Source organism: Nerophis lumbriciformis, linkage group LG08, assembly GCF_033978685.3.
Source record: "Nerophis lumbriciformis linkage group LG08, RoL_Nlum_v2.1, whole genome shotgun sequence".
In the NCBI taxonomy this organism is placed as follows: Eukaryota; Metazoa; Chordata; class Actinopteri; order Syngnathiformes; family Syngnathidae; genus Nerophis; species Nerophis lumbriciformis.
Window position 1 is genome coordinate 44474963 of NC_084555.2, and position 13047 is coordinate 44488009.

General features: G+C 41.4%; 1 protein-coding gene across 1 annotated transcript; it reads left to right on the plus strand.

Moving 5' to 3' along the window:
- The first annotated feature begins 371 nt into the window (after positions 1-371).
- Positions 372-13020, plus strand: lgals3a (lectin, galactoside binding soluble 3a). Its single transcript, XM_061969010.2, has 6 exons — positions 372-519; positions 828-845; positions 923-1660; positions 8082-8170; positions 8232-8388; positions 12247-13020. The coding sequence occupies exons 2-6, from the start codon at positions 831-833 to the stop codon at positions 12400-12402; spliced, it is 1155 nt and encodes a 384-aa protein (XP_061824994.1). The 5' UTR covers positions 372-519; positions 828-830; the 3' UTR covers positions 12403-13020.
- Positions 13021-13047: the final 27 nt, after the last annotated feature.

Sequence of the window (13047 nt, forward strand, 5' to 3'; positions counted from 1 at the left end):
TATATATATATATATATATATTCACAATTTACTTTAAGGGCTTTTCTACTTTTTGTATAATTTTCCAAGATGGAATTAAATTATTTATATATATATATATATATATATATATATATATATATATATATATATATATATATATATATATATATATATATATATATACTTTTTGTTTAATTTTCCAAGATTTAATTAAATAATTTGGGTTTCACTTTAACAGAAAACGACTTTTATGTAGTAAACATTTAACTTGCAACATTATTTAAAAAAAAAAAAAAGATCATTTATAGGTTTGCTGTCTTTCATAAGCACGCCGAGTGGAATCTCTCTCTTCCTTTGTCTTTCAGCGTCGCTGACGTCATCGACGGGGCGTGCGCGCACTTCCTGTTTGAAGAGTTGTCGCTCGCGCGCGTCACGTTAGCTTGTAGTTGCACTTTAGCCGGCCGATGCTAAACTAGACCTGCTGCTCCACTCGGCTTTCACTTTCCACAAGAAGAGAAGAGTCGAACGCCCGGAGAGGTTTTTATCAGCTCCTTTTTTCTTTCTTTCTTTCTTCTCCCTCCTGTTGTTTTAAAAAGCCAGCTAGCTGTTAGCACAACACACAGTCAGCTGTCAAGTAGCGAGCTAGCTACTTAGCGAGTTGTCAGAAGTCAAAAAGCCGTCAACGTGACAGCTCCTAATTAGCCTCGTTTGGTGCGTTTGTGTTGGTGTAATTTCATTAGTTGACATTTGTGTTTGTCCTGGAAATATTTGGTGTATTACTCATGAACATGTGACACGCCCTCTTGTTTGACAGCTCCTCACTTCTTCTTCTCTTTTTTTTTTAGGTCATGGCAGATTTCTCTGTGAGTATCTATTTCCGGTTTTCTTGTCCATCCATTTCCTGTTGACTTAAAAAAAAAAAGTGTTTTGTGTTTGTTAGCTGTCAGACGCTTTGGGAGACAGCACCCCGAGCAAGGCCACGTCTCAAGGCAACACCAACCCGACGGCTCCTGCCAACAATGCTCCGCATCCTTCCAACCCGGGGTGGCCCGCCTCGGCCCCTGGAGCCCCCACTCAGCCCTCGGCCCCGTCCGGCTACCCCGGCGGATCCGGTCCCGGCGCGCCGGGGCAGTTCCCGTTCCCGTCGGGCCCCGGAGCCCCGGGCCATTACCCGGGACCGCCGTCAGCACCCGGTGGCTACCCGTCCGGTCCCGGCGTACCTGGACAGTTTCCTCCAGCACCAGGGGCTCCAGGGCAGTATCCCTCCGGTCCTGGGGCGCCGGGCCAGTTCCCTGGGCACTACCCGCCCGAAGGAGCTCCAGGACAGCTCCCCGGAGGCCCCGTTCCTTATCCAGCTGGACCTTTCACCTCCGGCCCCGGAGCTCCTCCTGGCCCATATTCAAACATGCCGCTACCGGGTAACTACCCACCAGGGGGTGACGGCATGTACGGACCGGGGGGTCCGGGCGGTTACCCTCCTCCAGCCGGTCCGGGCAGTTACCCTCCCCCAGCCGGTCCAGGCTCTTTCCCGGCGTTCCCCAGTGGAGGCTTCCCCCCGATTCCCCCTGGATCCTGGGGATCTGCAGGTGGAGGTTTCCCACCCGCCCCTGGCCCCTTCGGTCCTGGGCTTGGCCCAATGGGACCTTATGACGGGCCCCCGGCTCCAGGAGGCATGTTGGTGAGTACGGTCTTTACTTTGTTTGCTGCTTTCTTTTATGGCGTTTGTGTTTCTGCTGGGCAGCTTTTTGGTGAAAACTCTTTTAACTTATCTTTGTCTTCATCATCATCATCATTTCTCTTTATTCCTTTCATGAAAATGCGCATATACAAGCCACGTACAGTTGACACTTTCATTGTTTTTTGTTTCTTATACAAACCCTGTTTCCATATGAGTTGGGAAATTGTGTTAGATGTAAATATAAACGGAATGCATTGATTTGCAAATAATTTTCAACCCATATTCAGTTGAATATGCTACAAAGACAACATATTTGATGTTCAAACTGATAAACATTTTTTTTTTGCAAATAACAGGCATGTGAATTTTCCGTCTGAAGTCGGAATTCCGTCTTTTTTAATCTCGGGGGAAAAAAAAAAAGTATCTCCTGTTTTTCCGTTTTTTTTCCCCACCCTAAATCAAGATTCGAGACGTAGTTTGTATTACGCCGTAGTTGATTGGTCGATATGTTCCTTGTGACCAATCAGGACATCTGTTATGAATGATGACGTTAATAACGTCATCATTCATAATGGTTATTACCGCCATTTTCCATATGTAAACGATGTCGGTTCTCGAGAGAAAGGACGCTTTACGAGTAAAAGAAATTGATAAACATGTCAAAAATAAGTTTCGATGGGACTGGATGGAAAGGGAAATCACTGATACTGTTGGGAAGAAGGAAGTTACGACTTTGTTGGGTGATTTTATTCGGAAAATTTCAAGGCTTTGGAAGTACATGCGAAACGCCAAAAACATATGAAACAACTTGAAGCAAGGTATAATAATACCTGGGATTTATATAGCGCTTTTCTAAGTACCCAAAGTCGCTTTACATGTAGAACCCATCATTCATTCACACCAAGGTATGTTCTATTAATTATGTTTTCATGTCTTTAAACACTAATTTTAGCATGTTAAATTGGTGAAAAACCAGGAGCTTTTTTAATAAACATTTTTTTTCAGTCTTTTTCATTGTGGTCAAATCACATGCCTGAAATAATCATTAACTTTAGAATTTGATGCCAGCAACACGTGACAAAGAAGTTGGAAAAGGTGGCAAAAAAAACTGATAAAGTTGAGGAATGCTCATCAAACACTTATTTGGAACATCCCACAGCTGTGCAGGCTAATTGGGAACAGGTGGGTGCCATGATTGGGTATAAAAACAGCTTCCCAAAAAATGCTCAGTCTTTCACAAGAAAGGATGGGGCGAGGTACACCCCTTTGTCCACAACTGAGCAAATAGTCAGACAGTTTAAGAACAACGTTTCTCAAAGTGCAATTGCAAGAAATTTAGGGATTTCAACATCTACGGTCCATAATATCATCAAAAGGTTCAGAGAATCTGGAAAAATCACTCCACGTAAGCGGCATGGCCGGAATCCAACATTGAATGACCGTGACCTTCGATCCCTCAGACGGCACTGTATCAAAAACCGACATCAATCTCTAAAGGATATCACCACATGGGCTCAGGAACACTTCAGAAAATACAGTTGGTCGCTACATCTGTAAGTGCAAGTTAAAGTTCTACTATGCAAAGTGAAAGCCATTTATCAACAACATCCAGAAACGCCGCCGGCTTCTCTGGGCCCGAGATCATCTAAGATGGACTCATGCAAAGTGTAAAAGTGTGCTGTGGTCTGACGAGTCCACATTTCAAATTGTTTTTGGAAATATTCGACATCGTGTCATCCGGACCAAAGGGGAAGCAAACCATCCAGACTGTTATCGACGCAAAGTTGAAAAGCCAGCATCTGTGATGGTATGGGGGTGCATTAGTGCCCAAGGCATGGGTAACTTACACATCTGTCGGGGTCCACGTTAATCAATTAATGGTAAATCAATTAATGGTAAACAGCTCAGACACTCAAGAATGGCCCATTATTTGCGGATTATAATTACTGGTTTGCAGAAAATATTTTTAACCCACTTAGGTGAAATTACATAATCTCCCACGGCACACCAGACTGTATCTCACGGTACACTAGTGGTTGAAAAACACTGCTTTACAGAATTCCATGCTTTCTCACCAGCAATAGACAAGCACATTTGTTTCAAATTTGTTCTCACTCTTGGATGTTTAAAGTCACACGGCCTTCTGTGGTTCTCATCTTCAGACGTGAACACAAATAACTTTTGTAAGTCCTTCCGAATAACTTTATTTTTAACTTTGAACATCACTAATAGAGTATGCAATTGTACAATGTCTTTCAGTTTTAACAATCCTTCCCTAATGAAGAGTGAATGTGTGTGGTCTCTGTATCCTACTTTAAAAATAATACGAAGAATAATACAAACATGTCCTTTACAAGGACATGTTTCCAATAAGTAGTTTGGTCGGGTTTGTTCCTCTACGATAGTCTACAAGAAGCACTATTGTGGACTTAATCCACTTTTTACATATACACTGTAACTGTGCATGATATTAAAATGTAGCCTTATCATGTAGCTCACATAGCTTTATAGGCCAGAGGTGTATGTGAGTGTTGCAATGGTGTTTTTGTTATTGTTTTGTTGTGTATCTATGCATTTTGCAATCGTGTGTGCACTATATAATTTTGTGTCTCTTGGTATTTTTTTGTTGCGTTTTACTTTTGTAAGAAATGGCGTCTCTGAAGTTTCTTTAATGTCTTTTAGTGTGATTTTTTTTGTTTCCACTCTTTTTTATGTGTTTCTTTACTTTATTTTTTGTGGAGTTCTTGTATTGCAATTCAACTACCGTATTTTCGGACTACAAGTCGCAGCTTTTTTCATATTTTGGCCGGAGGCGCGACTTATGTGTGAAATTATTAACACATTACCGTAAAATATCAAATAATATTATTTAGCTCATTCACGTAAGAGACTAGACGTATACGATTTCATGGGATTTAGCGATTAGGAGTGACAGATTGTTTGGTAAACGTATAGCATGTTCTATATGTTATAGTTATTTGAATGACTCTTACCATAATATGTTACGTTAACATACCAGGCACCTTCTCAGTTGGTTATTTATGCCTCATATAACGTACACTTATTCAGCCTGTTGTTCGCTATTCTTTATTTATTTTAAATTGCCTTTCAAATGTCTATTCTTGGTGTTGGCTTTTATCAAATAAATTTCCCCCAAAAATGCGACTTATACTCCAGTGCGACTTATACACGTTTTTTTTCTTCTTTATTATGCATTTTCGGCCGGTGCAACTTATACTCCAGTGCGACTTATATACGTTTTTTTCCTTCTTTATTATGCATTTTCGGCCGGTGCAACTTATACTCCAGTGCGACTTATATACGTTTTTTTCCTTCTTTATTATGCATTTTCGGCCGGTGCGACTTATACTCCGGAGCGACTTATACTCCGAAAAATGCGGTACTCAATTTCATGTGCCACTAGCTTCCATTATATTTTAACATTATGTTCGGTTAGACAAATATTGTATTGTATTGTATATATTATATAAAAAATATAATATAATATAATATTATAACATCAGTATATATTATATACTGTATATATAATATGTAAATATTACATAAATGTTATATTTTATATTGCTACTACGGCACATTTTTAGTCTACTTTATACCTGCATTATCCTTTCTATCCTTTGTAACTGAGCTACTGTGTTGAACAATTTATTTTGTGGATCAATAAAGTTTGTCTAAGTCTAAGTCTAAAATCTAGGTTAGCAATGTGAGCTACATGCTAAAATGAGAGCTGTATGCTATCATTACCTTTTAACAGGCTTAGTTAGCAACATTAGCATGGCTATGTGAGCTACATAGTATCATTACATTTTAACATCATGCTAGGTTAGCAAAACTGGCTTAGCAAGGCAAGCTACATGCTGTCATTACAGTTTAACATCATGCTAGGTGAGCAACACTAGCTACATGCTAACAGGGCAGTGGTGATTATCAGCCATGAAGGCTAAGCATTTCTTTCAGTGCGCACACAATGTTTACAGAGTTGAACTTGTGAATGTGACAAATATCAACATCTTTTTGTTCCCCGTGTCCTCCTGAAGCTCGTTTGCTAACATGTGCTAGCTGTTGGGGATATAGAGCAGCTTTCAAGGTAATCTATGTGGATCTTTCCAACTGGAATGCTGGTGTTGACATTCTACTTCTGGGTCTTGCTGGGTTCGCCGGAGGGGGGCAGACTGTTGTGCTGGGCTTCAATAAAGCCAAAGTCCAAATAGCTTTTGTGTTCTTGTCTTCCAGCCCCGTTATTATCCAGCCTTTAAATGATGTGCACAAGGACTTCCAGAAGCGACACTTGGTTTGAGAACTTGGTGCAGGGTTGTGGTGTTTTACCTGTCACGTCATGTACGACAATGTGTATCTGTATGCTATATGTTCATAATGTTTTTCTGATGTAACACATTTATCTGTGTATTAAAATGTTCACATCACGCACTAAACATGAACACTGAGCTTTTTACATTGTTTTCCCTACACACATTTATTAGTGGCGCCATGAATGGTTTTAGTGCTACTTGTGCACTCTTGTTCATAAACCAGGGGTGTAACGGTACACAAAAATGTCGGTTCGGTACATACCTCGGTTTAGAGGTCACGGTTCGGTTCATTTTCGGTACAGTAAGAAAACAACAAAATATACATTTTTTGGTTATTTATTTACCAAATTTGTAAACAATGGCTTTATCCTTTTAACATTGGGAACACTATAATAATTCTGCCCACGTTAACATTAAACTGCCTCAAGTTGTTGCTCAGATTAAATAAGTAAATCTCCATATAAAAAGTGCAACATTAAACAGTTTCAAGCCAACTCATCATGCTTAATTTATTACAGCATTTGGGAATTAAATGATAAATGGGTTATACTTGTATAGCGCTTTTCTACCTTCAAGGTACTCAAAGCGCTTTGACAGTATTTCCACATTCATCCATTCACACACACATTCACACACTGATGGCGGGAGCTGCCATGCAAGGCGCTAACCAGCAGCCATCAGGAGCAAGGGGTGAAGTGTCTTGCCCAAGGACACAATGGACGTGACTAGGATGGTAGAAGGTGGGGATTGAACCCCAGTAACTAGCAACCCTTCGATTGCTGGCACGGCCACTCTACCAACTTCGCCACGTCGTCCCCATTTGGGAAGCCTGTAGTTGATTTTTATTATGTAATTGTTATATTTTTATCAACCTGTGATAGCAGGGACCCTGCCATTCAAAACTAGGCTGCTCCATTACTAATGATTAATGTAACTATAGCTGAAAAAATAGTACAATAGCAATAGTTGAGACTATTCATCTCTGAACACCATGGAGTTCATGTAGGCTTTTTTTTTCATGTAGGCTTAATGATGCAGTTACATTATTATATCAACTATCGGAGACAGAAACTCTTCATTTAACATAATGTCCTTTTTTGCTGCTTCAACACAGCTCAATCAACACAGAAAAAGGTAAAGTGAAATAACAGACAGGGCTTTGCTGTCCGTAACACACACACACACACACACACACACACACACACACACACACAGCAAAATGAGCTAATGTTACGCTAAAAGCTAATTAGCCTTCACCTCAAGCCAAGATTGCGAGCAAGAAGAGCTGCCGTTTGTGTCTTGAAGGTCAACGGGCTCATAGTGATGTTACTAGTAGCTGACTGGGAGGTGTTTACTATAATTTGGGGAGAGTCCGCTGCCTGATGCTTACCTGCTAAACACCTATCTGCTAACCCCACCGCAGAAGCACTGACTTCATGCGCTCTGAATACGCACTGCTGATTGGCTGTTACCGCTCTGAATACGCACTGCTGATTGGCTGTTACCGCTCTGTATGTAACCAATCAGATGGTTGTGTGGGTGGGACAATGCTGGGTGCTGTGTAGAGTACTGACAAGAGACAGAGGCAGAACAAGCGGCGCAGCTTGTTAAGACTTTAGCTTAGGCGGCTACTTAATATGTTCGTGTGGAAACTCGTTCGGTACACCTCCGAACCGAAACGGTTCAATACAAATACACGTACCGTTACACCCCTATCATAAACACTTTATAAAGGAACTGTTGTTACTACTGCATACAGTAGATGGCGTTCTAAATGTGCTTCTTAGCACACATCATCTGCCAGTGAATAAAAATACGTAGCATAAGGGATTAGTGTTGGCAGTTTAGTTACTTTGTTATGTTTAGCGCATATTCATAGTGACCCTCTTTTTAATTATAAATAAAAATAAATGGCGACAAATCTACTGAAAAAAACATTTGGAGACTGCTCTTTTCAACGTGGAGGAAATTCCCCAAAAGGTGTTCGATGGTATGCATGATGGTCGTCTACTGGTGTTCAATGACAGACAGAGGTTTTAGTTTGTATTTTTTAATTTCAAAGATTCCCATTTTGTTTTGTTTTTTTGCAGATGGTGCCATACGATCTCCCACTCCACGCAGGGATTCTGCCCCGTCTTGTCATCACCATTGTCGGGGAGCCTCTGCCCGGCGCCAACAGGTGCGTTACTGCCCTCACCTGCACCGTTGGGCTTTTATGCTTGACTTTTCTCCTCCTGAAGGTTCCAAGTTGACTTCATCAAAGGTCCAGACGTGGTCTTCCACCTAAATCCCCGCTTCAGCGAGCAGACGATTGTTCGAAACTCAAGCATCGGCGGATGTTGGGGGCCGGAGGAGCGTGACGGTCATTACCCGTTTGTTCCAGGTCAACGTTTTGAGGTAGGACAACTTTTTTGTTGTTCTAATTGGCTCCACGGTTAGTGCATGTGTCGGTTATTGAATTTTATTCCCATGATCGGAAATTTAAAAAAACTATCTATATCCATAAATATTGTTTTTTTTATGACCTAAAATTAGAGATGTCCGATAATATCGGACTGCCGATAAATGCTTTAAAATGTAATATCGGAAATTATCGGTATCGGTTTCAAAATTATCGGTATCGGTTTCAGAAACTTAAAACGCCGCTGTGTACACGGACGTAGGGAGAAGTACAGAGCGCCAATAAACCTTAAAGGCACTGCCTTTGAATGCTGGCCCAGTCACATAATATCTACGGCTTTTCTCACACACAAGTGAATGCAAGGCATACTTGGTCAACAGCCATACAGGTCACGCTGAGGGTGGCCGTATAAACAACTTTAACACTGTTACAAATATGTGCCACACTGTGAACCCACACCAAGCAAGAATGACAAACACATTTCGGGAGAACATCCGCACCGTAACACAACATAAACACAACAGGACAAATACCCAGAGCCCCTTGCAGCACTAACTCTTCCGGGATGCTACAATATACACCCCCCGCTACCCCCTACCCCCCACCTCAACCCCGCCCACCTCAACGTCCTCATGCTCTCTCAGGGAGAGCATGTCCCAAATTCCAAGCTGCTGTTTTGAGGCATATTAAAGGGGAACATTATCACAATTTCAGAATGGTTAAAACCATTAAAAATCAGTTCCCAGTGGCTTATTATATTTTTCGAAGTTTTTTTCAAAATTTTACCCATCACGCAATATCCCTAAAAAAAGCTTCAAAGTGCCTGATTTTAACCACCCGTCCATTTTCCTGTGATGTCACATAGTGAAGCCAACACAAACAAACATGGCGGAAAGAACAGCAAGCTATAGCGACATTAGCTCGGATTCAGACTCTGATTTCAGCGGCTTAAGCGATTCAACAGATTACGAATGTATTGAAACGGATGGTTGTAGTGTGGAGGCAGGTAGCGAAAACGAAATTGAAGAAGAAACTGAAGCTATTGAGCCATATCGGTTTGAACCGTATGCAAGCGAAACCGACGAAAACGACACGACAGCCAGCGACACGGGAGAAAGCGAGGACGAATTCGGCGATCGCCTTCTAACCAACGATTGGTATGTGTTTGTTTGGCATTAAAGGAAACTAACAACTATGAACTAGGTTTACAGCATATGAAATACATTTGGCAACATGCACTTTGAGAATGCAGACAGCCCAATTTTCATCAATTAATATATTCTGTAGACATACCCTCATGTCAGCAGGCCAGGGAAGCTAGGGTCGATATTCTTCTCTTGACGGTGTGAGCCAAGACATCCAGGGGGGTTTAGCTCGCTCGTCTGCGGGAACAAACTGCCCCCATTGCTTGCCGTGCTACCGAGGTCCTTTGTCCCTGAATTGCTCACACACTCCGGCAGATTCAATGGGGGTCTGGCGGCAGATTTCTTTGACTTTATCGTTGGAAATGCATCTGCTTTGAGTGTCGCAGGATATCCACACATTCTTGCCATCTCTGTCGTAGCATAGCTTTCGTCGGTAAAGTGTGCGGAACAAACGTCCAATTCTTTGCCACTTTCGCATCTTTGGGCCACTGGTGCAACTTGAATCCGTCCTTGTTTGTGTTGTTACACCCTCCGACAACACACCGACGAGGCATGATATCTCCAAGGTACGGAAAACAGTCGAAAAAACAGAAAATAACAGAGCTGATTTGACTCGGTGTTTGAGAAAATGGCGGATTGCTTTCCGATGTGACGTCAATCGCTCCGAGAGCGAATATTAGAAAGGCGTTTAATTCGCCAAAATTCACCCATTTAGAGTTCGTAAATCGGTTTAAAAAATATATGGTCTTTTTTCTGCAACATCAAGGTATATATTGACGCTTACATAGGTCTGGTGATAATGTTCCCCTTTAAAAAAAAAAGAAGCCCTTTGTGACTTCAATAATAAATGTGGCAGTGCCATGTTGGCATTTTTTTCCATAACTTGAGTTGATTTATTTTGGAAAACCTTGTTGCATTGTTTAATGCATCCAGCGGGGCATCACAACAAAATTAGACATAATAATGTGTTAATTCCACGACTGTATATATCGGTATCGGTTGATATCGGAATCGTTAACTAAGAGTTGGACAATATCGGATATCGGCAAAAAAGCCATTATCGGACATCTCTACTTAAAATATATCAAATGCAGGGCTCGACTTTAACCACGGCAAGTGCGGCAAAAGCCGCGACCGCCCTCTCATTTGCCGTAATGCCCTGACAAATTGACCTACATTTGTGGCAACAACATGCCGTGACCACCCTTGACCTATTTTTTTAATTACCGAAACCCTGTCATTTATTAATGCATTTTAGGCAACACGAAGTCAGGCGCATGCGCACTAGTGTTATTTGGCTAGATAATCATTGTGGCCTAACAACTCAAACATTGCTGCGGAGATTTCCTCTCGGAGTAAACAGAGCCAAGCGCTTAGTTTGTCGTCAGGCAACGTTGGATGTGACAATAATAGTCTTCAGATGAGGATGTCAAGAGAAACTGTCACTGTTTATAGTCACAGTCAATTTTAATGATCATGCTCAACTTGAATACACACATACAGGTGAATGAAGGTCATACTTAGTCAACAGCCATACATGTCACACTAAGAGTGGCCGTATAAACAACGCCGACACTGTCATAACCCTGTGCCATATAGTGAGACCACACTAAACAACAATGACAAACACATTTCGGGAGAATATTTGCCCTGCAACATAAACACAACAGAAGAATTTCCCAGAATTCCTTGCAGCACCAACCCTTCTAACTTGCCTTGGTGCCCTAAAATATGAGCCCTCCTTTAAGGCAACACTTGCCTTGACCTTAAAAAGTTAAAATTCAAGGCCTGCAAATGTAAGCATTTTTATTTAAAATTTAACCTTCCTCTGATTATAATCCCCTCAGCTATTAAGGCAGAAAAGAAAGGAAATGTTAAAATAACCATGGAAAACAGTCAGTCAATGTAAATACAATTCTAAAATCACATTAAACACTCAACAATAACATCTTAAAATGAAGTTACAAAAATAAGGAATACGCAAGAAATGCTTAATAAATTGTAACTGCTTTTGCGTGCCGGCCCAGTCACATAATATACGCGGCTTCTAGACACACACACAAGTGAATGCAAGGCATACTTGATCAACAGCCATACAGGTCACACTGAGGGTGGCCGTATAAACAACTTTAACACTGTTACAAATATGCGCCACACTGTGAACCCACACCAAACAGGAATGACAAACACATTTCGGGAGAACATCCGCACCGTAACACAACAGAACAAATACCCAGAACCCCTTGCAGCACTAACTTTTCCGGGACGCTACAATATACACCCCCCCGCTACCACCAATTGATTGATTGATTGAAACTTTTATTAGTAGATTGCACAGTACAGTACATATTCTGTACAATTGACCACTAAATGGTAACACCCGAATAAGTTTTTCAACTTGTTTAAGTTGGGGTCCACGTTAATCAATTAATAGTAAAGTTACATTGTTTAATGCATCCAGCGGGGCATCACAACAAAATTAGGCATCATAATGTGTTAATTCCACGACTGTATATATGGGTATCGGTTGATATCGGAATCGGTCATTAAGAATTGGACAATATCGGATATCAGTAAAAAAAAGCCATTATCGGACATCTCTACTATAAACTCCAGATGTTGACTTTTTTTTACGCTTCTGCGACAGTTAAATGTTTGCTCGTACTGTGATGAGGGTTTTGTGTTTTCTTTCCCCCTCGTTGTGCGCAGCTGAAGATCCTGGTGGAGGAGGACAGTTTCAAAGTGGCCGTGGACGGCAACCACCTGCTGGAGTACGAACACCGCGTGGGCGGTATGGAGGACGTCACCCTGATGCGAGTGGCCGGTGACGTGGTCCTGTACAGCGCCTCGCCCAGCATGATCTGATGTGCTCGCACACAAACTCAGACGCTCCTATTTGAAAATCCCTTCCAAAAACCGCGCTTTTGACGGAATTTGAGACACACACACACACACACACACACACACACACACACACACACACACACACACACACACACTAATCAGCACAGTGCAATGTTCTTTTTTTTTTTGTATATTTATCTCAGCAGATGGCACATACATGCCCAAGAGAATTACATGACAACACTTCTACACTATAATGTGTCCAGACATCTCATCATAATGTACAATATGCAGGATGATATACTCTCATACACATTTAACCACATGTTTACTATTGTACATGTCTTTGCAACTACAAGACAACACAATGCATTTCTACCACACATATTCAATGCTGTATTGCATTTCCAGGATACTGTAAATGCACTTTGCAGTCGTTCCGCATTTCAAAGTTAGCGTGCTCTTCAAATTTGTCCAAATCATTGCTGGAGGCTGAGAAAAGTGTTAAATTGCCGAAGATAACATTATTTCTCGGCCAAAATCCAATGAGTGACGATGCATTTGAGTGAATCTAGTCTACTCTCTGACTGATTTTCAAGATGTATTAGATGATTGACTGAAATAAAAAAAGTGTCTTCACAGGCGTTTCTGCATTCATTGCCGCTC

What these genes read in the sequence shown, in the direction of transcription:
- lgals3a (XM_061969010.2), top strand. An exon ending in CGGCTCCAGGAGGCATGTTG is followed by an intron (nt 1,661 to 8,081) that starts GTGAGTACGGTC and finishes GTTTTTTTGCAG; the next exon opens with ATGGTGCCATACGATCTCCC. An exon ending in CCTCTGCCCGGCGCCAACAG is followed by an intron (nt 8,171 to 8,231) that starts GTGCGTTACTGC and finishes CTCCTCCTGAAG; the next exon opens with GTTCCAAGTTGACTTCATCA.